General features: G+C 40.9%; 2 protein-coding genes across 26 annotated transcripts; one reads left to right on the forward strand and one right to left on the reverse strand.

Moving 5' to 3' along the window:
• Positions 1-750: 750 nt before the first annotated feature.
• Positions 751-18,464, forward strand: elavl3 (ELAV like neuron-specific RNA binding protein 3). 23 transcript variants are annotated; one of them, XM_076752103.1, is made up of 8 exons: positions 751-1,417; positions 8,425-8,644; positions 8,736-8,839; positions 10,984-11,137; positions 11,263-11,488; positions 11,989-12,042; positions 12,609-12,647; positions 13,423-18,464. In XM_076752103.1, the coding sequence occupies exons 1-8, from the start codon at positions 1,409-1,411 to the stop codon at positions 13,769-13,771; spliced, it is 1,155 nt and encodes a 384-aa protein (XP_076608218.1). In that variant the 5' UTR covers positions 751-1,408; the 3' UTR covers positions 13,772-18,464. The 23 variants fall into 23 exon arrangements, with proteins under 23 accessions (XP_076608218.1, XP_076608222.1, XP_076608226.1 ...); XM_076752107.1 differs by having other exon boundaries at positions 13,444-18,464; XM_076752105.1 differs by having other exon boundaries at positions 820-1,417; positions 8,428-8,644.
• A 933-nt stretch (positions 18,465-19,397) lies between these two features.
• On the reverse strand, positions 19,398-25,389 carry prkcsh (PRKCSH beta subunit of glucosidase II). 3 transcript variants are annotated; one of them, XM_076752100.1, is made up of 18 exons: positions 25,338-25,389; positions 24,813-24,946; positions 24,547-24,663; positions 24,273-24,368; positions 24,132-24,189; positions 23,853-23,970; positions 23,447-23,576; positions 23,107-23,191; positions 22,703-22,781; positions 22,464-22,547; positions 22,218-22,382; positions 22,036-22,111; positions 21,688-21,757; positions 21,444-21,533; positions 21,272-21,346; positions 21,069-21,168; positions 20,805-20,964; positions 19,398-19,614 (listed from the first exon to the last, which is right to left on the reverse strand). In XM_076752100.1, the coding sequence occupies exons 2-17, from the start codon at positions 24,901-24,903 to the stop codon at positions 20,818-20,820; spliced, it is 1,581 nt and encodes a 526-aa protein (XP_076608215.1). In that variant the 5' UTR covers positions 24,904-24,946; positions 25,338-25,389; the 3' UTR covers positions 19,398-19,614; positions 20,805-20,817. The 3 variants fall into 3 exon arrangements, with proteins under 3 accessions (XP_076608215.1, XP_076608214.1, XP_076608213.1); XM_076752099.1 differs by having other exon boundaries at positions 22,036-22,129; XM_076752098.1 differs by having other exon boundaries at positions 22,036-22,132.
• Positions 25,390-25,394: the final 5 nt, after the last annotated feature.

The following is a 25,394-nucleotide window of genomic DNA, read 5'->3' on the forward strand; positions in this document are numbered from 1 at the left end:
TTTACGCACACTTGCACGCACACCCACCCCCCCAGGTCAAGGCCCTATGGGGGTCTGCACAGAAATAGGTCATTTGTCACACATGATGTCCCGGGGCAGGGGATGCATTATAGATGAGCCCAAACAGCATGTCTCAGTGAGCACTCACCACACAGCTAGACACAGGAGGCAGCAGCAGGAGGTGGGCAAAGAGGGATGACAACTCCTCAGGAAGGGGATGTCGTAAAGTAAGACAAAAATCACTGCTGGCCACGTTTCTCTTCATAAAGCACAGGACAGAGATCATTCGGCACAGCCTGATCACAGCTACAACTGCACCTTTCTCAACTTTTCACTGAGCAGACATTAATTAATTCAGGGGCTATCTAATTTGTTATTCTCGTGTCTGCACCTGACCCTATAGCTAGCCATCTGCCTTGCATACGAGAGGTCCAGAAATCACTCACTCATTAGTTGTATTATGGATTTGATGCTTTGTTTATGGCCACAATTCACACCCAGTTATTGCATATTTTGTGTCTTCAGAAAGTCTGCTGATCCACACTCCAAATCGCTTTTATTTGCAAAGACAAAAGCCTAAGGAGTGAAGTTGTTTGCTATGGTTTCAAACTGGCCTAAATGGAGAATAAGAGAGAAAGGAAGGGGCTGTGCTGAAGGAGAAGTGAGTGCAAAGTGTGGGGAATGAGAGAGACAAGTCTGCTGTCTTCTGCTGCACCCATCTGTTCTGAAAGTGCAGGTGGAGCCCTATTCACTCCGCTCTGCGTGTGTGTGTGAAGAGGGGGGCAGGAAGAAAGGAAGGGCAGCGAGAAAAAGGGAGTGGAGAGTTGGGAGGGCAGGGATGGAAGAGGGAGGGTGGGGGACTCTTGGTGATCTCTCCTGAAGGGGATAATGGGAGAGGAGCGCATTGCAATGGCTGCCATGTAGTACCCTCCCTGCACAATTAGCCAATCAGCAGCGCGCTCTGCCAGCCAGGAGGACGCATAAAAGAAGAACATTGCAGCAGAGGCACAGAAGGAGACTGCGAGAGGAGCAGGGAATTACACATAAAAACAGCAGAACCAGAACACCCTCCCCTGGACACACCCTGCTGAGGATCACTGCTTCTCTTTTTTTCTGAACCATCGCCCACGCCACTCGGAGAGAACGCTCTCCCTCATCATCATCCAGCAGAAAACCCCTTTCTCCTCATTTTCATCCTATAGGGGACACCTACAATCTCGGAGGGCTGAGATTCCCTGGTGAAGATTGTATTTTTTTCCTTTTTTTGTTTTTTTTTTCTTTTAATTTGGACTCCTGACAGAACATTGGGGCCATATAATATAAAGGCCGAAGAGCATACAGAGACTCAGCCTTCAGCTTCAAGACCAGTGCAAAGAAGGACCTAGATTTCTTTCATTGTACGTCAAGAATGGTTACTGTACGTATGACTCTATTTCTCTTATATTAGGGAAGGGGATGTTGTAGCAGCATGCTTACATTGTATCTCAGTCCCTTTTATGTTGAATTTGTTATGCACTACAATACATGTACACGTGATGTAGCCTTACACACATTTATTTCACATCTTACTGATATATCTTTAGCGGCGACTTAGATAAATTCAAACGATGCTCCAAGTGCCCCCATGCCAAAACATTTGCGACTAGTTCCCTTTGTTTTTGTTCAATATGCAATGCCATATCATTATAATAAGACTTACGATCGATATTGGCAATTAGCAATCTCATACTGAGTGATGCGCCATGCCGGCTGCGCTCCAGTCTGCAGTCATCATCAGCAATGGATAAAGTCTTTATCCTGCCATTTTAGATAGCACAGCCTTTGCGTTTCTGTATCACAGCTACTCCAACCGCCTCAATGTCGCAGCTTTGATTGTAATTCCTAAACGATGCAGGAATCAAGATTTAGGAATTCCGCAGGATTATAGTGATGGAGAGGGAGAAGGGCGCTGAGGCGCTCGGTTCAGTGGGGGGAGGACTTGTTTTCTTTGCCTGGTACAGCACAAGGATGCTGGAGACGGGTTTCTGAGACAAAACATGATGCCTCGGAGGCTGAGGGCCCATCCAGTAAGGCAAAGGAAAAAAAGGGTCGAGTCACTCCGGGAGGGGGAGGGGGAGGAGGGAAATTACGCATCCATCGGTTTGCATTGAATCAGACAAAGTCCAAATTCCTCAGGGTTCTCGTTGCGATGCAACCGAGTAAATGGGCTGGAAATCTCAGAGGCCGCGACAGTAAGGACACGCACGGACATCTCCATTTTAAGCGCGTTTTCTCCAAGTATCACATCGCATACGTACAAGATGGCCATGCTTGCATCGCGCGTGTCGGATAAAAGGAGATGTGATAAATTAGCTTTGGTCTGAGCCGACGGCCGGATTGGGCGTGTCTCTGTTGGACTGGAGCACCAAACGAGGGCCTTGAAGCCTCTAAAGGCCTACTCCGCTTTACCTCTTGACATGCCCTACGGTTGACAACAGACAGTTTATTGAAGCAGACCGATTTAGACCAGACACATTTGCATGAAATTAAGGCCAGGAAATAAATAAGTGGCCAAAAACGAGCAGCAGAAGGATGCTGCTGGGGCCAACCTTGAAACACGTGCAGGTGCTAAAAACCCCGCTTATTATTGTGACGTTTGGAAAATCCTTAAACTATTTTTGTTAACTTGTGAGTTTTGTTATGGGGAACTGTGAAATTCTGAATTAGATTTGGAAGTGTAGCTACAAATCCCAAAATGTCAGGTAGTTCAGTCCATGACTAATAGTAGGAAGGCAAAATAAATTATTTATCACATAGAAGGAACAGGGTGTGGGAGATGGAGTAGGTAAAAAAATGAACTTTAAGATCCAATTTCACTGATTTTGAAGCGGTCAGAATTTTGCTCCGAAACAAAATGTGCAAAATGGAGGCGGACAGCACGTTGTTTTATTATCTGTGTGGCACTTGACACGTTTCCAATCCCAATTTTACTCCCCTCTTTGTTGTACATTACCTATTGTCCCTCGCAGGCCTAGGCAGAATCACGCCGACAGAAGCAGCAGCTCCCCTCCACATGGTCCGCAGTCCTCCATGCCTGTACCGCAGTGCCAAGCAAATAAAAGCGTTGAGTCAGATAACCTATCCAAGGCACTTACACAATTCAAGGACAAGGGCAGCCGAGGCCCTCACTGTAAACCAGTCCCATCAGTCGTTTGATGTTAGGTTAAAAATGCAGGGCTAGCGCAGAATGAAACGTAAATCTTCTGGGCTGAGGATTTAAAGGGTTAGAGGCTGTCCAAAATACTACGACTGAAAGCCTCCGTGTTGTGTTATATTTTCACAGTTGAGACGTGGCCTGTCCAACTTATATGAGGCGTTAAATGTAATTATGTTATGTAAGCGGTGATTTGCCTCCTGTTGCCAATGACTTCATGTAATTATCAGCAACAAATATAAAGCCTGTTGGGAAGAAAGAGGTAGAGACTTTGCATCTCTTGAGACTGCAAAATCGATATCTTGGACTACTTTTTTTTTTTTTTTTTCCTCCAATCATCTTTTAGGCAAAAGATATGCATCATTGTATTTACATTACACATGGACTGGTGTTCATCATTTTATGAGGGTTATGGAAAAGCTTTATTTTGTCCGACAAATATTTATGTGTATTTATAATAGTGGCTATTCGCCCTATATGCTTCTCTCATATGCATACTTGCTGTTATGACTGACGGCCATTAACAATTATGGCTCTATCACTTGCTTTTACAATGCTCGCCGAGTTAAAGCCAGTTTAGCCAGCTTTGCAATTTCAACCATCACTAAAAACAATCTTAAGGAAAACGATCAAAATGAGCACATAAATGTTTAGAATTGGTGATTTTTTTATTTTTTTATTTTTTTAATTTAAATTTGACTTATCATGGCGTTTTTGACTTGTAGCTGGCAACTGTAACAGTCATTGTTCAGGGAGAGTCCTGCAGCCCCTGGCCACGACACAAAGCGCCACTGTTTACATTAATATTCATAGTGCTGCCATAGCCTCTGCGAGGGAGAAGAGGAGGAACGGGTGGCTCTTTTGTTTGGTCGTTTCAATACGTTTATTCAGCAAAAAGGCGCTCCGGTTCATGAATGCCTGCAGAGCTCACAAGTCTTGCCTTTTAAAAAAAAGAGGGGGGTAAATAAGGGCCACGGAGAAATCGAGGGATTGTGTCATGCATCTGCCATATTTAAATAACCGTATATTTGACTTCTTTCTTAATTACTCGAAGTGAAGCGTCTTCATCGATCACCAAATGTGAAATAAAAAAGACTCGGTGGTCTTTGCTGGCTTCACGGGCCTCCGTGGCCTCAAATGAGACCGTCCGAAAGCCACTCCCTTTTTCAGCACGCTGGATAGCGCCCCGCATGCTACAAGGACTCCCAGGACACATTTGTCTCCCCGAGCCTTTGACGTTGTCTGCTCCCATCTTATCAAAGCAGCACATACTCAGAGAGCTGAAATCTTTTCGAAATCTTTTATTCTTAGTCTGCCGAGCGGAGAATAGGATGGAGCCTCAGTGCATGGCTGACATGAGCTGTGACTCCTGTCGTCCTGTTGTTTTACAGCTGCCACCATGATCCCTTAAGCTGCAGAGAGTGTGGCTAATGCCCTTTGTTTGGGATAATCCTGTAATCTGTGTTATTTAGAAGGCTCATTTACACTTCAGCCTTGCATTCAGTTTTGATTTATGCCTTTAAGAAAAAAAAAAATCTTTATATAAGGCTTTATAATGTGGACTAGAGACAAGGTTATATATCAAAAGGAGAAATGATTGTAGTTATCATTGTTCTAATTGTCAGTTGAAAATATCCTGGTGAATTTCTTAAGTGTTCATTACGATCAATGGTTAGTTTTGGCTAGACAAAGACAACTAAAATACATTCATTGCAGGCATACAGCAAGTTCAATTTAAATCTACATTGAGCCTAAATTTCACAAACACTTAATCTTTTTGCTGGAACTGCATGGAAGAAAAAAAAATACTGGTGGCGACTTGTTATATCTTACGTTCAGAGTGAATTTCTAGTGATTCTTAATGCACTGTAACATGTAACGTGGCAAATCTCACGTTATGAGTTAAACTGAGAAACAGTTATTCTTCTGTACATTATAGCCTCCAGTGCTGTCCTGCATTTGGAGCAGAAATGAATTGGGAAAGCATCAGAAGACCGGGAACACAGACTAGATTTACATTTAGTCATGTAATGCTTCTGTGTTTTGTAATTTAATTGTGTACAGTGTAGGTGGTACGTGTGCTTGGCAGTGGAGGCAGGGCTCTTGTTTGCATGCAAGTCTGGGTTCATGTGTTTGGCAGAGGAGGCAGGGTTCTTGTTTGCGTGCAAGTCTGGGACCATGTGTGGGCGATGCTGATGCAGTACATTAAATATTAAGGGAGATCTCACAGAACCCCAAAATAGAAAAAAGCAGTTTGGGACACATAGCGCTAGAGAAGATTTTTAAAGTCTTATCTTTATAACATGTTTCTGTTCTTAGTAGATTATTAGTTACCCAGAAATATGATCAGAGAACAGGGGCAATGATATGCAACTAAAGACCTCGACCATATTTACACCCAGGACATCATGGTTGCAAAGTGCGCCTGGAGTGAGCGTTTTTATCCATTTAAGCCAGTATTCGAAAATGTGTGGAGCATAAAGCTGGAGTAGATCTATACTGGGCGTATTGTGATTATTAATGCAATTGTAGGCCTTCCAGCAACATCACAAAGATTTATTGTCTCTTTATGTCATAGCAATTGGGTTAATGAAAACGAAACTCTAGACTGTTTGATTTTTGTTGTTGGTATAAGATATGAAATGTGACAGCCTCGAGATGAAACAGTCCTCTGTGCTTTTTATCTTTTCTATTTGTTTCAGATAACTTCATAGCAAGCTGTTTCCCTCTATTTCTGTATGAAAACCCTGGTTGCTGCTTGTGTCAGCCAATCTCAGTGCCCAGCCCATACTCAGTGGGTCTGTGAATTATATAACTTCACAGTGTTCACTGGGGATGTGTGTTCTGTCATGCTGAGGGTTATTTCAGTTGGCGAGTCAAATATGCCCTAATATGTTTTTCCTTCAAAATGCTTTTGTCATATTTGGGACACATTCAGTGGCTCATATTTCCGTTATTCAGATGCATCACATCACACAACAGTTTAGTAGGCTAATATTCCAATAAATACAACATAACAGCTCCATTCCACCTTTTTTTCCAACACGTGTTAATCGTATCATAATTCCTTGACATGAAAAAGAGAGTCAGCAGGCATTTTAGCCGTGCATCAAAATCTTGATGTCTTCGTTGTACTGCCTTTGTGCAAAGTGTGATGTGTGTCTGAAGTATTTTATGTATTTTTAGGCTGTCTTACTCTGCCACTGTGCTACTTTTTCCCTTTTCATTATCATTTTGACTTACTGATGTTCCCTGCATCTACAAACATGGAGGAAAACATCTGACCTGCATATGTGCTCCTAATAAGCACAGACACAAACACACACTGAGCTTAAAGTAAGAAAGCCATTCAGCCATTAGAAACAATGCAGTCTTTGAGGGGCTGTTACCTGGGCAACCTGAGTGGAGGTGAGGCTCAAAGCAAGGCAGCAGGTTACAGGGACGAGGGAGACAGGCAGGTTAGACGGACTCATTCACAGACGCTAGGAAACACGTGAAATGGCACGATTTTTGAAGGCACAAATGAATTCTTTTAGTAATATGATGGTAACACAGAAAGAGAGCCTGTACAAATAAATGTATTAATATAAAAGACAAATAATAAAATCAAAAAATGCTCACCCCCCTTTCAGAATTAAAATGAGGCTGGTTATGATTTATTAGAGGACATAAACCAAAAAGCTATAGGGGCTAAGGTAAATATTTCTGTTATAAATATATATGTTTGAGTGATACCTACAGTATTTCTCCATCAAGTAAGGAAATTCCCTGGATATAATTTTGAAATAACTCTGAAGGTTCGTTAATTAAGTCCCTTTGTTGCTTTGGTCTACACTGTAAGACCCCAAGAGCTTTAGAGGAGATTCATTTAGCCTTATTGACATTCACAACACCCACGAGTTAGAGATCTGCAACAGCTTGTACATACAATCTGACAGAACAATTTACATTTTAGCACTACTGGTGCACTGTATATGCATTCGAGCTGTTTATCCAAACACCTTACACTTTTGTTTGTGAAAAGGAACATGGACAGTGAAATAGATCAACATTCAAATCGCCCTCTGCAAAATGTAATGCAAACACATAAGTATGGAAATGCTAATTTTAGAGTCACCATGCGACAACATGGAGAACCTACTTCTAAACATGCATGCATATTTACTTTGACAAGTGCAATAATCAAATATTTAATCTCATGATGTTTGCACATGAAAAAAAGTCAGATGCAAATGATGATCATAAAATATGATGTGAAATTAAAACTGGCTGAAACTGTTGCAGGTGTTCAGTGCATACCCCTAACAGGTTAGATATTTTTCCTAATTAAAACAGCCCAACAAATCCGTGCTGCTACATAACATCAACATCACACGAAGCAACAAATTTAACTTGAAATTTTTAGTTTGCAGCAGTTTTCCATGTAGATTTATAGAAGTGATGATCCAGAGAAACAGAACTAGTGTTAGGGAAGCGAAAGTGGAGCAGGAAGTTTTGTTTCTGACCACACAGATGTTCCTTGAGATTCCCCTGTGGATTAAACTAAGCAACACGGTGTAGTCCAGAGCAACACAAGAGACACAAACACTATACTGTGCACTAACCCACACCCTTACTCCATTTACAAAAATAAAAAGTCAGTTTTCCACAAAGAAACCTGCACAAAGTCACAAGAACAAACATGTAATCCTAATTTATTTTCCTACCAAACCGTGATATTCCTTATTTATTGTCGCACAAAATCCATTTAACGTTGTCACTCTCCCTTTTGTCTGCCATCTCGACCCCTGCCACCCCAAAGTCCCCCAGCCTCTCGCCAGCCTCGCACACCACCATCACTATTATCCATCCCTGTGTAATGATGTAATGGTGTTTGACCCTGGAAGAGAGTAGGGGGAGGGGAGGAGTAAGAAAAAAGGACTGTGACATCTGCAGGACCAGAGGCAGGGAGCGAGAGAGGAGGAAAGATGGGGTGAATGTGGGGGAGGGGAGGTGATAAATCAGACCTTGCATCCATCTCCATTTTAGCAATGCTGATTCCTGACCTTTCGCTCAGTGACAGTGACAAAGTGGACAGCCTGTGTGCGTGTGGTTGTGTGTAGAGTTTATATCTGTGCATGTATTTTATGTTAAATATTAGCGCATATGTGCACATCTATGCAGCCATATCACCACTGTGTCCAATTGTGCCTCTTTGTGAAGTATGAATCTAACTCCACCCTCTTCCTCAGCAGATAATCAGCACCATGGAAACCCAGGTGTCCAACGGTCCAAGCGGAACAAGTCTGCCTAACGGTCCAGTCATTAGCACCAATGGCTCCACAGACGACAGTAAAACCAACCTGATCGTCAACTATCTGCCTCAGAACATGACCCAGGAAGAGTTCAAAAGTTTGTTTGGTAGCATCGGAGAGATTGAGTCTTGCAAGCTAGTCAGAGACAAGATAACAGGTATGACGCTTTGTCCACATTGATAAAAACATTATCATGACAGCTGGTTTTCAGAAGCACTGATCGATTATGGCTCTTCCTTTGTCTCCAGGTCAGAGTTTGGGATATGGCTTTGTAAACTATGTGGATCCGAATGATGCAGATAAGGCCATCAACACACTCAATGGTCTCAAACTGCAGACTAAAACAATCAAGGTGAGCAGGCCCCTACTCTCTACAATATTCACTCCTCATATTTGGATTCTTGACGAAGTGCTACAGACAAAAAGAAAGGAAGTGGAGATTTTGACATGGGGGGTTGCTGAGAAAGGTGGCAGCAGACGTGACAGAGGGAGGGGAGGAAAATGGGGAGGAGGAGGCAGAAGGGAGCGGTGGCTAGAACAAAGAGAGTGAGAGAAAGGGTGAAAAGAGAAGGAGAGTGGAGGTCAGAAAGCAAGGGGCAGACAGCATGCAGAGGTTATTGTGATGGAAATGTAATTAGGAAGCCTGACTGTGGTGCACAAGGGTCAGTCCAGGTTACCCCATCTGCCTCCAATCTAGGCTAATTACGGGGCTTCTTTGTCCCAAAATCAGATGAGGGAGAGAGGGGGAATATTATTAAACACTACTTCCTCCCATCCCCCCCTGACCTGATCAAAGTAGATCAAAGATTGAGACAAACCGCAGGATTGAGAAATCGAATCTCTAAGAGAGCAGAGCAGGTGATCTTCCAACAGCTGTCCATGAATAGAGACGTTAATTCTGACTAATGACTGATCAAACAAGTGACAAGCAGGAGAAGTCGAGTACTGCATTTGGCTCCTTTGTGGAAGAACAATTACATGAAGATTTGTGTTAATGTCATACTACAGTCAGCACAAGAGAAATGACTTCTTACGCTGCAACTACCATGTAGAAAAAGTGTTAATTATCATGATAATTCGTATGTTATGCTGATCTTATGTTATGACATTCACTAATCTTTTGAGGTATCTATACATGGATCACTCTGTCTATAATTTCTCCTCAAATTAAAACGTCTGGTCATAGTTTTATCTCTCTGGTTGTGCAGGAGGCTTCAATAGAGGGGTGAGGCGGTGAGGGAGGGGGCAGTGGTACAAGGGTAGGGGGTAGCTCGGAGAGCAGAATGCCAATGACAGGATTAGAGGCCATATGGGCTTCAGGCACCATCTGTACTGTGGGAGCGACAGGGAGAGGGTTAATTATAGGGCAGCCTCTGCTCCCCGAACACAGCAACTCCCCCCTGACTCGTCCAGAACACCCTAATCACTGCACCACACAACCCTCCTGCTCATACAGTATGTCTGTGTACACAATAGACGCTGGTGCTTAGTGCTGATGGATGAAATCGGAACACCTGTATTCATTTGACAGATAATATACAAGTCCTTTTCATTTGCATCACAGCTTTCCTTCAATAGGAAACTCAATTTTAAAGCTGACAATATTTGAGAAATTCATGAACTTTTATGTTTGTCACACAAATACCAAATACATATGCATACAAATAGTGTGTGTGTGTGTGTGTGTGTGCATGTACAGCATTTTTATAAGTTGTGAAGGATCCTGCAAGTCTTGTGATGCACTTACATTGTTTGCTGTTTGCCAGTGGAGCTGTTCTCCCCCAGAGGATAGAAACAAAGGAAGGAGGCAGGACAGGGAGGGCAGCTCAGCCTATCTCAGACAACACTCACTCTGTCTCTCCATCACACACAAACACAACACTGCCAACAATGCGCTGAACTGGATTATCTATCATACATGCGTCCACATGCTCCCTTAAACACACAAAAACAAGAAAATGTGCATGACTTTTTTTCTATTTTTACAATCAATCAAATATTTCTCTGCAGTACTAGATGTAAAATGTTCAGAAAAATAGACCAACAGAAAACCATAAGGGATATAAACACAGACGCACCAAATATGGCCATGCACTAATTAAGTCACCAGTGAATTCAGGAAAATACATCAACCAAGGCCGATGTTTTTCAGTGCAAAACAAAGCTGACACTTGGGCTTGTTAACTGATGATTGGTATCAGTTTGGGTAATGATTACAGTCATCTTAGTGTGTCTGTGACTGTCTCATTGTGCCAGAGTGTGAGCTTAAAGGCACTGATTAAGTCGACAAATAGCAAAGAGACAGTTGGGTCTGTGGAGATGGCGAAGGAGGTAAAATCAGGGGTCACAATTAGACTGTGCTGGGAATTTGTTGGGAACTCAATCCAGTTACATCAGTTCTTTAAAACAAGCCCCTTAAGTTGTTTTTTTTTCTCTGAAACAAACTTAATGGGTATATAATACAATGCACTTACTGATTTAATTGGGTTGTTGTAGGTATCATATGCCCGGCCAAGCTCGGCTTCTATTCGTGATGCCAACCTCTACGTAAGCGGACTCCCCAAAACCATGAGCCAGAAGGACATGGAACAGCTGTTTTCCCAATACGGTCGAATCATCACGTCCCGCATCCTAGTGGACCAAGTCACAGGTATAGCCTTATTTCACATCTCATGCTGTCACTCGAGCACAATTTCTCTGAATGAAAGACTGAGAGGCAGCAAAAGTCCTTGATGCCAAAGTAGTAACATTGGTCTGTTTTCTTATTCGGAGCAGGCATATCACGAGGAGTGGGCTTCATCCGGTTTGACAAGCGAAACGAAGCAGAGGAGGCCATCAAGGGTCTGAACGGACAGAAGCCTTTGGGTGCCGCCGAGCCCATCACTGTCAAGTTCGCCAACAACCCCAGCCAGAAGACAGGCCAGGCCTTACTGACTCAGCTGTACCAGACTGCTGCCCGCCGCTACACGGGGCCCCTGCACCACCAGACTCAGCGCTTCAGGTACTGAACCTTTACCAACCTCACACCGCCTGTGAGTTCATCGCTAGATAGCCTGTAAAAAGCGACTGTTTCAAGACCAAATCACAGGTCCTCCTGCTGTGTTGCCATGCTTTAGCAAACTCAATATCCCACTATTTCACAATGACAACTGTTAAATGTGTCAACGTTTCATTGTTTCAGTATATGTCAAGTCTTAATGAGGTTTTTTGACAATTATCAAACCTTGACTACAAGAGAGAATAGCTAAGAGTAAATATACAAGAAAAATCAGATGAAGTGACACACCGCAAAAACAGCAAATGTGGTCTAGATTATAAGGAAAACTGTGTAATCAAAAACATACAAAAAACAAAAAAAAAAACATTTTGTCAATATTAACACAACTTATTTGTAAACTGTTCCTTTAAGCAATGTTATTGCTTTATAGTACAGAAGGAATAGGCAATATTGCATTGTCCCTCCTTCTCACTCTTTTTCTCTGACTTTCTTTTAAACTGCAGCATGATCCCTTCACTTGGAAAGGGACCAGATCCAAATAACAGCTCAAAACCAATGTAAGAGACCAGATTTTTCCAAATACAATAAAAAACTAAAGCTAAGTAAATCTTGGTTTAAGAAGATTAATACTGAACCTTTCATTTTTGCCTATACTACATAGATTGAACTTGCCAGATGTTGGCCACATCTACGTGGGTAATTTTGAAGGTTCAAGATGTCTGAAAGTAAAAGGCCTCCAGTATTAAATATTTTCGTGAAACCTCACAAACAATTGTAAATACCGTCTCAGGTTGCAATGCTCATTTAATCAGTATGGATAATTTTTTTTAATCAGTAGATGTGAAATGGCCTACACGGTACAGGATTTGTTTAGCTTGTATTTAAATCTATTTTGGAGCTTAAACAACAACAAAGAACAATAAATACCAGCTGAGACACGTATTCACAGCACTATTTTACATGCCATCAGCTTGAGGTTGGATGGTTTGGGACTGCGTTGAAGTGAAGGATGCCCTCTGGAGGCCAGCTGGTGAAGGAGCAACTTGTTAACTGAAAGCCCCCCTTCCTTGTAGATCGCATAACTAACTTCTGCATACCCTTCATTCTCCCTCTTGCGTTGCAGACTCGACAATTTACTAAACGCCAGCTACGGAGTCAAGAGGTAAATGCCAAAGGTGTACTTTCAAAAGCATCCATGCCAAAACAAAACCTCAAACAAAGTGCCTGGAATACCACCTGCTGACTTCATCTCGAAATCAGATATAATGGCCATAATTCTTAATGCCCACTGCCCATTTTAACCAAGTTACAGAAGCAGCCCAGACAATAAAATACTATCTGCAATTGCAATAGGCAATGATGCAGCCTCCTAACAGCAGGGTATTCTGGCATGGCTTTGTTTAACCTTTTCGTTCTTTTGTTTTAATTAATAGAAATAATTTATATGTATTTATTTCTGAACTAACATTTCAGTTTCAGTTGCTTTAATGTCCCCTTTTTTTCACCAGCATGGACATACCAGATTCCGTTTGCGTCTCCTCTGTTTGCTCCAGTTTGTGTATGATTTGATTCCAATTTGCTTTTCATCCCTCTCTAGGTTTCTGTGTTTTGTTCAATACTGTGATTTTCGTTGAACATTGTGATTCATGTGTTTAATTCTTCCAGAGGCTTTGGTCAGCAGAGAAAATATGCACAATGTGTGGGTGTCTGTGTCTCAGGGCACACAGTGTCATTTTGTATGAGAGCGGGTAGTTTGGAGCCACTGTGTTGCCCACACATATTTATCTACTTACTGTACAGCAGAAGGGATGGAGATGGGGTCCCCCGACTCCATACCCGACTACAATTGTTATCATTTCTCACAGAGAAACATGCTCTTAAGAGACAGTATAGACAACTGAATGCTGTGTTGAACTTCAGAATGACACCCATGGTAGTTCTCCTACTCTCTTCCCCAGATTCTCCCCCATCACCATTGACAGCATGACTAGCCTGGCCGGAGTCAACCTTACTGGTCCAACTGGAGCCGGTTGGTGCATCTTTGTATACAACCTGTCTCCCGAGGCGGACGAAAGCGTCCTGTGGCAGCTCTTCGGGCCCTTCGGCGCCGTCACCAATGTCAAGGTCATCCGTGACTTCACCACCAATAAATGTAAGGGCTTTGGCTTTGTCACCATGACCAACTACGACGAAGCCGCCATGGCTATCGCTAGCCTCAATGGCTATCGCCTGGGTGACCGCGTGCTGCAGGTTTCCTTCAAGACCAGCAAGCAGCACAAGGCCTGAGAGAGAGGCTGCTGGCACCAGCTCCTTCGACCTGCAGGGAGAGCAACCTGAGCTCCCTGTGCCATCACTCTACATGGGCCTGGACTGAGTCTCTCTCTGACACATTCTCACACAAATTCATAATATATTATCACAAACACACACATGCAGACACATACAAACACACACACATAACCAAACATATCCATACAAACGCAGACGAAGTCAGAGTTTCAAACAAACACACTAGTGGAGTTTTTCTTTTCTCTTTACACAACATGCTAGTCCTTCCCTATATTTGCCTGGATTGAATTAGATGGGGTACGTAGCTGGTTTGTTGGGTAGGGGCAAGAGCTATCTATTTTGGAGACAGTCTAACGAATGTGACAGAGAATGTGTACTGAGTGCTTTGATTGAATTCAGGCAAATAATGACAACTGATGAACAAAACGATCAAAAATTTAAATGAACGAATATGTGCAATTTACCCAAACTCTTACCCCACCATCTCTCCCATTATCTTGCTGGAGAGGATGTAGTCACTTTTTTACACTTGGGCATTTTGAATCAGCGATTTTTTTAGATCAAAGAAAATGAAATTAAAAAACAGTGTTCTCTTATATACGTCTATTAAATATAACTATATATTCAATATTTAAGGTGGTTATAATAGCCGAGTATGTAAGCATTTTCTAGAAACTTTGACTACTGTTTCCTGACCTGCATTAGGTGGTGCCTAGCGTAAAGGCAGTTTCTCTATCCTATGTGAGCTTGTTAGCTCAGACCCAATAAGATTTAGGCTAACCAATGAATACCGGTCACAGAAAAGAGTAGTCCGAAGGCCATCAGAATCACTCTTTCCCTCACAGCCTCACACCGAAGATCACAATAGTACACTTATGTATCACAGAAACACAGTTCAGTAACTAGAGGATATATACATATTTAGTTCACAAAATCAAAAAAAGTTCCTGTATTTGTTCTAATTTCTCACAAGCAGACTGTCTGTGAACTTAGAGCAGAGTGGCAGTGCTCCCATGGTGCCAGTGTTCATTAGTAACTCTCTGGTGGGCGAGAGCATGTCGAGTGTGAGGGGAAAACCGCAGCCACATCAAAGGAAAATACCGGTGTTTCTTCACTTTTTGCATCATTTTTTTCATTGCACCTGTATTTTGCATTATCCAAACCAGACCATTTTACTTTGCATGGCTTTGTCAGCCATGATTTGGTGTGATATCCCTTTAACTGAAATGCCATCTGATGTCAAGAGTTCAAGAGAAAAAAGCAAAGAACATGCAACAACCGAATGACATTGTTCTTGCTGACATGCTTTGATCATGAATGTCACTGTGCTCAGCGGTTGGGTTATGTCTTCAGACTATTTTGAGAAACGGAGGCTGACTGGAATATGATTATGATCCAAGCAGCTGCAAAAAGTATCTCTGAAGACAATGTTAACAACACACCCCATGGACTGAACAATGGTCAAGGCAGGTCTGTGGAGACAGAACAGATGAGCAAAAACTCAAGAGCACCGGTATTATTCCTCAGTCTAGTGCACAGATAGAAGCTCCCAGAATAAGTGAGGTCTGAGTTTTACCGTTCGATGGAACACACGAGCTCTACAGTGACAACATGCATAGAGCAGATTAAGGCGACTGCAGTTCCAAATGACTGAACATTTAAAACTGACTTACGAGTCACGTGTGAGCGATGATATCTGGCAATGTTAAAGTTATCACTGATCCTTTGAGGAGAAAGATTACCAGTTCCTCCAGCTTTGCCAAATGCTCCTCAGTTTCATTTAAACCCCTCTATTCTCTAAAAAGCTTCCAAGAAACTTTGAACTCCTGCCCTCTTAAAAGATGACTGTACAACATCAAGCCTGCAAATAAGTGTCATAATTATACTTCTGTTTACAACAGAAAGGTATTTATTTATTTATTTGCTTCAGATCTGTTTGGCTCTACCACAAAAATAGCATTTCTCAAAATATCCCAACCCAATTGCATGAAAATTATTTATGGCACCCTGGATGAAACATTAAGGCCAACCTGTCTCATTGAAATGTCTGTTACAGAACAGACTTAAGATTTACCGTGGGGAGAGCTAATGTCTTTCAATATCAAGACATTTGCACATGATAATAGATTAAATAAGGTCAAGTATATTCAAGACATTTTTGCTTTTGCTTTTCTAAATGACGCTGTGTTAGCCAAAGAGGACGATCTCTTTGAAAGGATTACATTAGAGATAAATCTATTTTTATACATACAAAGGAACAAGACCTTGTGCTGAATTTTTACAGATTCTTAAGCTTGGAAAAATTGGGACATCGCATGGCTTTATTTTAAACCCTCTGATCTTTGCAGAGCAAGGGGGAATAAGCATGCGGTGTATGGGTGGGGATTTAGGGAGGGGGCGAAGGAACATTGTATCTCGTACAAACTTAACCGTTCAACCATATCAAAACAATTGAAACAAACTTAACAAAAACAAATTTGATGTAAAAAAGAAAAAAAAAGTTAAATTAAACAGTTGGGGGTATAACCTGACAGACACATCTATACTTTTGAGTGCTTAGACACACTTGCATCTCTTGTCCTGAAGTTGTGTACAGTGTTGCTTCAATGATGGTGCAGTGAAGTGAAGTTCTTTGACTTGAGAATCCCAGACGAAGTTGCAGTGAGACCAGCTCATTGCCCAGCTGAAAAACTGAATAGCTGCTTGCAAATAAAACAGGTAAAACGGCGCAGATTCAAACAGTGATGCAGATTCATAATGAACACTGAGCATGGTTCTTTGTAATTAGATAGATTTGATTTTTGCCAAAGAATTGCTTTGCAAGTCAGTACCAAGAAGGATAAATTAAGACTAACTATATTATTCCCTGAGTAATTGCTGTACAAATCTATGTTATTTATTGAATAAGGACCCTCTACAATTTCAGTTATCATTTCTTTTAAATATCTAAGTTGCGCATATCAGTTTGCATTTGTAAATCCTAAAACCACTATACCAAATGCTAAAATGAAACAGTTGCAAGGAATCCCATTTGCACACATTTCATGCAGACACCGAATGATTAAAAAAAGGCATATCCAGAATATGTTAGGATGAATCAGTTCACCTCTTGACAAAGGAAAAATTGTATGCATCCCTATAATGTATTCCCCCCAACATTTACAGCATATCATCTGCTTTGTCTTGTGACCAATTTAATCCTTTAAAACTGTTAACATTGCACCACTTACTCTGGCATCTTTCGATCTAACTCATACTGTTTCATCCCCCGAAATATTCTGAATGATTGTTGCTTTCGTGTCCCGAGCCGACCACGTAGTAAAGGACTAATCGAGCCATTTTGGGTCGAGCAATTTGTAAGAGATAACACCACAGGACTGAGCACTTGGTGAGACCAGTGATAGACGTCAGGAACAACCGAGATAACAGGCCACGTTGAACTGCAGCTGGAGCTGTTTACCCGGCCATGTCCGATGTAGTACAGTCAACCCACAAACCAAACCCACACAGCCCGAAATGACCCTTCATACACAGTCTACACAAAGACCTACACCTACAGTGAGAGTCAAGGACCATGGCAGGAAACAGTACTACACTGCTTGAGCAACAACAATAATCATTTAAAAAGACAAAAAAACTTTCCTATGGAACAGTAAGTGCAATGTGCTTTGTTTTTATATTGACTGAGAACAAATGATATATATTTTTTAAAAAAGAAATTAAACTTCACACTGAAAAGGTTTGCGGAATAGTGAAAGGAGCAAAAGTTCAAACAAAAACATTAAAATGAACAGACTCATTAAGAAAATCAAACAAGCAATGAGAGGTCTGATCTAGAAGTTTCCATAATCACCTCCTCAGCCCCTAATTTGTGCTCTGACCATGCAAGCTCAAACCAACTGCATATTTGGCTGACTTAATAGAGCAATTCTCAATGACCTTGAAAGGAATACTGTCTAATATATCATCAGTTTTAGCCCATGTCAATTTCAAATATCATTTTTTTCCTGTAATTTATTGATTTCATTTACATATCAAGACTCACTTGTTAAATGAGCGTATTTGTGTTGTTGATGTTGCCATAGAGAACACACATGGGTCAAAGATTATGTTTGGTTGCATTGATTGGGTACAGTTTATTTTTTCTTCCATTATTTAATTAGTTGCAGTTTTTACAGTGTATGCAGATTTTAGACTTAGTTAGATTTTTTTATTTCAATCAAACTGTGTTCAATTGTGTTTGTAAAAGTCTGTGGTAGCTTTTGTTGCAACATAAAATAATTTAAACAGAAAAAATTCAAAATAGCGCCAACAAACTTGTATTATTTGGGCGACTTTAAGCTTGTAGTTTTAACTTATTGTTAACTTAAAAACTATTTATTATGATTATTATTATTGCCTCGTATAAAGTATGTTTTGTGTATATTTATGGTTTATTTCATTATATTTGCAAGTTTAAAAGATTTTAAGTTTGCCAAAATTGTGGTTACACCATTTCGTTTCTTAAAAGGGGGACAAATAGAAAAACAGCTTTAGAAGTACGATTTGGAAACGTTCTCCATAGTCAAAGAATGCACTGCTATATTTAACTAATTGAAGTGTATAAACATACATGCTGTGTGCTAGATGTTATGCCTTTACTGCCTGTGTTCTGTTTGTCTTGTTAAATGAAAATCTTTTAATTATTTAATCTAATCACAGTCTTGTTTTTTCAACCACTCGGTGAACCCCTGAGACATGGGACAACCCCTGTAGCGAGGCTTCAGCCCATTTGAGGGCCAAGCAATTAGCCAGGAACAGAGGGGATGTCCTAGGTTTGATATGCTCACAAGATGCTTTCCTGTTTAAGCTGATGGGCTGATTTACAAAAAAAAGAAGAAAAAAAAAAAAAGCTCACAAAGCTATTAAGGGTTCTGTTTCTGTAAAAGCATTGTAATACTGAGATCATCTGGGTCAATTTCACGTCAATGTGTGCTATCGAAACGAAGATGTTCTTTAGCACCAAGATGCATTTGGAAACTCAGCCAAGAGCTCCAGCAAAATATAGCAGGGCTCAGAAAAGCTGCAGGAAGGTTTTCTTGGGAGTCTCTAGGGTAGTAAAGGGGTGAGTGGTCCTTCTGTTTCTCAACCAACTGTATTTTGTGTCTATTTATTTAGAAGAGGGGACGCAGTAACTTAGTGATGTTTTTCTTACATTTTCCTGGAATGGTAGAACAAATCAAAGGTGAAAATGATCAAAACAGTTCTGCTGACACCAACGTCAGCGGGAGAAACACAAAATCTCATACTTCCAAACATGACCAAATGAACAATGTCGAAATTTAACAACGGAAAAAAAATAAACCTTTCAGTTTAGTCTAGGATATTTATTACTGGGATTTCAGCTGAAGACGCTTGAAGACTTTTTCATGGAATTGTTTAATTATTTGTACTTTACATGCCAGAAAAAAATAAAGTAAAAGTTACAAATATTGAGTGACCCAATTTTTATTGACTGTCAAAACACTGTCATAAAGTTTACTACTACTGCAAGTACAATGAATTTGGAAGCCAACAGTATTGATGAAAAGCTCAGTTTTAACAAAACAGCTATACTGGAGTTAAAAATGAACACAAGTTTGGAATATGATAAAAGAAACTTTATTTGGAAGCGATGGAATGACTACATTTGACACAAATCAGAGAAACGACACAATAGGGAGCAGTGGAAATTAGATGTGTAGACAACATAACTGCTCATTGGAATTCGCAAAGTTTATTCTTGATTGTTAACCGGTGCTGATGTGGTGCTGCTCACAGCATAGCAACTTCTGCAGCGACCGTGGTCCCTCAAGAACAACCTGCAAGAGTGAGTGCATACACATTCATTTCACTGGCTTGTTTGCCTATGTCATGTTAAAGGGAAGGGCAATTTAGTTGTGATTAATCACTGTAGGATTCATTTCTGGGCACCTAATGAGTGAGATGCTGTGTTGGTTTAGGTTAAATATGACACACAAGAACAAAATCAGCTTCTGTTGTCTCAAACCCTCTCACCTCCACACTTGCTTGAATGGACCTGATCTCATCTACACAATGATTACCGTAGATCTCAGCTAAGTTCAATATCCTTTCTGCAATATCACCGTCATAAAAATGATAAACAGGAGAGGAGAGATAAGCAATTGATAGTTGAAATAACATCAAATCCATCTGAAATGTTAAAGAAGTTATAGTAGCCTTTCATAATCCTTGTTCATTTCAAGGGAAGTTACACCTCATATCTATTTCACTCTGTGCAGCATCAGGGTTGGGCCTTGCAAGAAAGCTTACACATGATACCACTATAGATTACCTTTAGCCACGGCAACAGTGATATCATCAGACAAGCACTTTCTATGATGCACAGTATATTGCATCTATAACCACAGAGCAACCATTTCTTCCGAAAAGAAAGAATAAATCAGATATTCTACTTATATAAATGTCTGCTGTAAAGGATGGATGCAACACTGCATATATTGCAATACTGTAGCAGGTGTATTGATAATGCATCCAAATATACAGCTGTAGGCATTTGTCTCACCCATAAACTGCATCATTAAATTCTTAGCATTCATTAAATCGTAATCCTCTATTAAAGCAACCCCAATGAACTCAAATGAAGTGGTCATTACCTTGCTCTTTCTGCTGTCCTGCTCTTCCTCTAAAGGGAGGCAACAAGGGATTTTCTTCGCAACAAAATGCTGAAATGCTAAACCTTTGCATTTTGCAGCTCTGACTGTCGCTGATATATTACTGATATTTATTTTGCTTGAGTTAGCACCATTTAGAAATGGCGTCCAGTTGTTAACTGTAGATGCAGTACACTTTTTGCTCAAAAACATGACTTTTGTACAATCTTTGCCCAACTGGAGGACCAAATAAAGATCCTGGGGAAAAGATACAGTCCTGCAGCAGACCTCACTGTATGTGCCCCACACAAAACAGTGTGATAATGTCTCAATTAATTTTGAACGCTTGCAGACTAACAAAAAAGTAAGTTACTTACAAATCAAGTGAATCTAGAGCTCTTCGTGCCCATGATACAGTGGATCCAGGCTCTGGGGCTCCTGGCAGACAGCTGGGGTGGTGAACTCCATCAGGTACTCACATCTACTGGGCTCTGAGGTAGATGTCACAACTGTGTCCTTTCCACACGTCAACTTAACCTGAAAGACAAAGAATATTTGTTTTCTTTGCTTTGTCCAATGAGAAACCGTGATGGGATGAAAAATCAGGTGAAGAAAAAGATTGAGTAAGGGCTGAGACTCACCGTGGTCGATCTGCTAGGGCCTTGCCAGCACCCTGTTCCATGTTCATACTTCATCACAGAGTGGATGTTATCCTCAGGACCTGCCCATTTCCCCCATGATCTACAGAAAGAAAAAGATGAAAAGTATGGGATGAGTCAACTGTTGACAAACACAGCGCAAAATACAAAATAGTAACAAACACCACACATGAGTATTCTCTTACCCCAGGTTAGTTTCTGATCCACCATACTTGGGTTTCTGGGATACTCTGCTGAATGGACAAAGCCTATAGATGTACCTGAAAGCAAAAAATGAACTTAGTCCTTCAGAAGTAGAAACTTATCACGAATAATTTGAATAAATACATTTTTTCTGAAGTCAGAGTGTGCACATACTCGCTAGTAGTCAACTCATAACACTGGTTATAGAGGTAGGCGAACTCAGCACTGGGACCAAAATCAAAGGAGATTTCCTTGTCGAGGTTCCTGCAGACAAAACGCAAATCCAAAATGGAACCTTTATGAACACAATTATGAAAGAAACTCATTCTTTGTAGCTGTTCAAAGTTAGACTGCAGTTGTGGTAACCAAGATGATTACATTATTGGAAAAGAAGCTCCCTCATATTCATAGCACTTACTTGATCTGATCATCCACTTCTCGCAGAGCTCTCTCAGCCTCATCAAACTCATCCCTGGCTTTCTGAGCAGCTGAGAATCAAAAATACACTTTAAGTAAATTCAGTTCAAATCCATACATGTATTCATGCGCTTACATACACACACTCTGAGCAAATCATGCCTTCCTGTTGATGTTTAAAAGACAAGCAATAGAACCAGTCATACAAAAGTGTTCAAATGAACACACTAAAATTCAAACTAATAGGTATGCAGTCACATCTGTGCTTTTCTTCTGGTATTTTACAACGTGACTCACTTACTCATCACTGAGGACTGGCTGAGTCACTCAGTTTTATATACACACTTACCATCAATGAGGTCCTGCGTTTGTTGGTCGAAAGGTGGCATAGTCCCCTCATCATCGTCATCCTTCTTTTCTTGAGTCTGTATCGTAGGAGGGCTCGGCTTATCAAACACAGATAAGAGTGACTCACTAAAATAAACTTTAGTTATCCAGCATAAGTTTGATGGAGAAACTCAGTGGGCTTACCTTATAGTCTATCTCATCTGGGTCATCATCTTCATCCTCTTCATCATCATCCTCTTCTTCCTCTTGGATGCCATCTTCAGGGTACTGCTCAGAGTCATTGTCAGAGTCTGGCTCCCTCAACTCCTCCTGTGGCGTCTCCACTGGGGCTGGGGTGTCTGCATTGGCCTGATGCCAAGAAAGGTGCAAATTCAGAGTAGCAGAGGCTTTCAAACATGGAGGTTTTGACAAGAATAATCAGGTTCTTACCTCTGATATATATTTTTCTTTGATGTTATTCCAAATAGACTCAAATGCTACCGTGTCCACTTTGTCCACTCCTCCCAAGAGTCCCTATACAAACCAAAGAAAGTCTTGACTTCTTGATTTGTTCAGCTTTGTAAGATGTGTGGCATTTTTTTTCAAATACTTGCATTTAATGGTAACTATACTAACAGCAGTGTTTTTACAGGAATGATGTAAAAAAAAAATAAAATAAATAAATTTACCTGAGCATCTGCTTCTGTGAATGAACCATCTGCATCAGGGTCGAGCTCAGAATGGGACAGAAGTTCAGCCACTGAGACACTGAGATACACAAAAATACATCATTCACTGAACTGTAGTAAAAACAGTCATGACACCAAGTACAAAAGTACTGAAATAGTGTCACACTAATGATTAGCCAAACTGTACATTTGAAAGGCGTGAACTTAAAATCTCTTTAAAGAGTGATCATCTATTCTTAGGCATTTCTTGTCCAGAGAACATACTGATCTCTATAGTCTGCTGTGTGGTAGCATTTTGGATTCCCAATAATGAGGTAAAGACCAATAATACCAATAACAATAAAAATACTGCAAATCTTCTCTCATTTTGGGTGCTAACAATTCTGGAGGGTGCCAATACTCACAAGCCATCTGCATCATCGTCCAGTTCAAGAAAGACCTCAGCCATTCTAGCCTTGTCCTTCTCCAAGCGAATGAGAGCTTTTTCATCTGAAAGAGAAACAAAATTTAACTTTGTGTTGATTCATGAGTGATTATGATCCAACACAAAAGCACAGTGTTACTGCTATGCTTTGTATTTCACCTACAGGTCAGATGTCTTGCATCAGTGAAGTTTTTTGAGTACTAGTGTATGTAGCACCCTTAGTCTACCTCGAAAAATGCTAATAAAATAAACTACACTATCTGTAATGTGATGTTCTGTCTGATCAGTAGAGGGTGATATAGTTTCACATCTCAATTTACCTTCCCAGGCCTTTAGATGGCGCTCTTTGGCTTCTTTCTCTGGCTGTTCTGCAGTCTCCTTTACAGTTCTCAGAGCCTCCACCCTCTCTTCCAGATCCTTCTTACTGGCCTGAACATCTGCAAGTTTGGCCTGTTGAGACAAATCAAAATAATACATTTAATTTACATAACATCTTCAACATCACATAACATCAGAAAACTCCATTCAATTTATGAAACAACACCTTAACATCTTCTCAAGAGAACATAATTCACAAAGGCAACAGGGAAGAATGACCATATGTGACTTCACTGTCAACCTGGACGACTTGGCATCTTCTGTGGCTCTACACTGTGATACTCCATGTTTCAGCACTCTGGAACTTGATTATTAAACAAATACCAAATGTTTTCTTGTCATTCACACCTTCTTATCCTCTAGGCCCCTCTTGGCCTCCTGGATAAGTTGTTGTTTAAGCAGAAAGCCCTCCTTTGCGATCTCTGCCATCTTCTGCAGGCTCTCCCTCTCTTTGCGCCCCATCTCCCTGCATATCACACATAATGAAAAATACTCAGCAAAAACAAACATTTAACATTTTCTGGAAGCTTGTGTATATAAATACAAATATAGGCTCTATGGAGAAATCAAGCTTATATTGTCAAGCACACATAAGTGCACAGAATTACAATCCAAAAACATTCCCACCTGCAGGTGTTCTGACAGGCAGCACCACTGTTGTACTCATCTGTTGTGTCACAGCAGTCTGTACAGAAGACAAAGAGATTTAAAAAATTCTGCCAACAACACAGCCATGAAGAAATAGTCAGCAAAGTTTAAAATTCATACCACAGATTCCATCATTGATGCGGGAGGAAGGGATGAAGGCTGGTCGGAAACCTGCATTGGTGCAGTGGAAGCTGCCATTGGGACAAGCAGCAGTACCTGCAAAAAAATGTGTTGTTAAACATCTGAAACACTTGGCCAATACTGTCAGAACCTAGCAAAGTTAGAAATGTGCTGACTAAGCAGACATCCTACACATTTATTTTAGCTATTTTATTTGGGGGGAGGAGTACTGGACAGGTAGTACAAAAATCTTGAGCATGCAGGAAATACGCACCTGGCTCATCAGAGCCGTCCTGGCAGTCACAGTAGTCATCATTCACTCTGTCAAAGGGAATAGTGCGAGAGCCATCCAGACAAGTAAAAGGTTTGTCCTCCTCATAGAACTGCCGTTCTTTGGATGTTGAACAGAACAAACAAGTTAGTACAATGAGAGCTCCAAAACTATAGAAAACCAAGTGGGAACTTTGACCTCGGTGCAAAACTGAATCAGCTGTACAATGAATCTGTCTTAAAAGCTGTAAATGAATCATTAACGCTTACTTGATAAAGGAACACCGCGCGGGCGTTGGACTTCCACCGCCGAGACTCCCACACTCAGCAGCAGCAGCAAGAGGTAATCGCAGGACATCATGATGGTGCGGTTCCACACTGGGTCAGATTTAAGGAAGGTTCAGCTACGCCGGTGCATACAATCAAGAGAATGTGCAGATTAGTACAGGAACAACTAGAGAACAACTATAAACATGCCACAATATGGCCGATAACGTTATAAAATACAAAAACGATTTAAGTAGTTTGTAAGTTACGCTTGTTGTCACGCACTTAGACAAACTCCAACGGCTTCTTGTTAGTTAGCCGACAGCTATCAAATTAATGCTAACTAGCGAATTTAGCTAAAGCTTTAGCTAAACGCAAACATATCCACGTAGATGGAAAAATACTAAGTGAGCGTATGTTAATACAACAACACCATAATAACTCTAGTACACAATGTTAATAGGGTGAAAAAAGACAAAGAAAATTTGTATTTTTTCTTCTTAGAACAAGCTAATAGCTAATCATTACCGGTGATACACTTGGGTCATACACCTCCTAGTTCCGTAGCAACAGAGCGCATGCGTA

Source organism: Chaetodon auriga, chromosome 16, assembly GCF_051107435.1.
Source record: "Chaetodon auriga isolate fChaAug3 chromosome 16, fChaAug3.hap1, whole genome shotgun sequence".
Lineage (NCBI taxonomy): Eukaryota > Metazoa > Chordata > Actinopteri > Chaetodontiformes > Chaetodontidae > Chaetodon > Chaetodon auriga.

Coding starts and splice junctions, on each gene's coding strand:
- elavl3 (XM_076752101.1), top strand. Junction 8,645..8,735: donor AGTCAGAGACAAGATAACAG/GTATGACGCTTT, acceptor CTTTGTCTCCAG/GTCAGAGTTTGGGATATGGC. Junction 12,648..13,422: donor GCCAGCTACGGAGTCAAGAG/GTAAATGCCAAA, acceptor CACCCATGGTAG/TTCTCCTACTCTCTTCCCCA.
- prkcsh (XM_076752098.1), bottom strand. CDS start 24,903: ATGATGTCCTGCGATTACCTCTTGCTGCTGCTGCTGAGTGTGGGAGTC. Junction 23,577..23,852: donor GGGGCCTAGAGGATAAGAAG/GTGTGAATGACA, acceptor TTGTCTCAACAG/GCCAAACTTGCAGATGTTCA. Junction 20,965..21,068: donor GCCCTAGCAGATCGACCACG/GTGAGTCTCAGC, acceptor TTTGTCTTTCAG/GTTAAGTTGACGTGTGGAAA.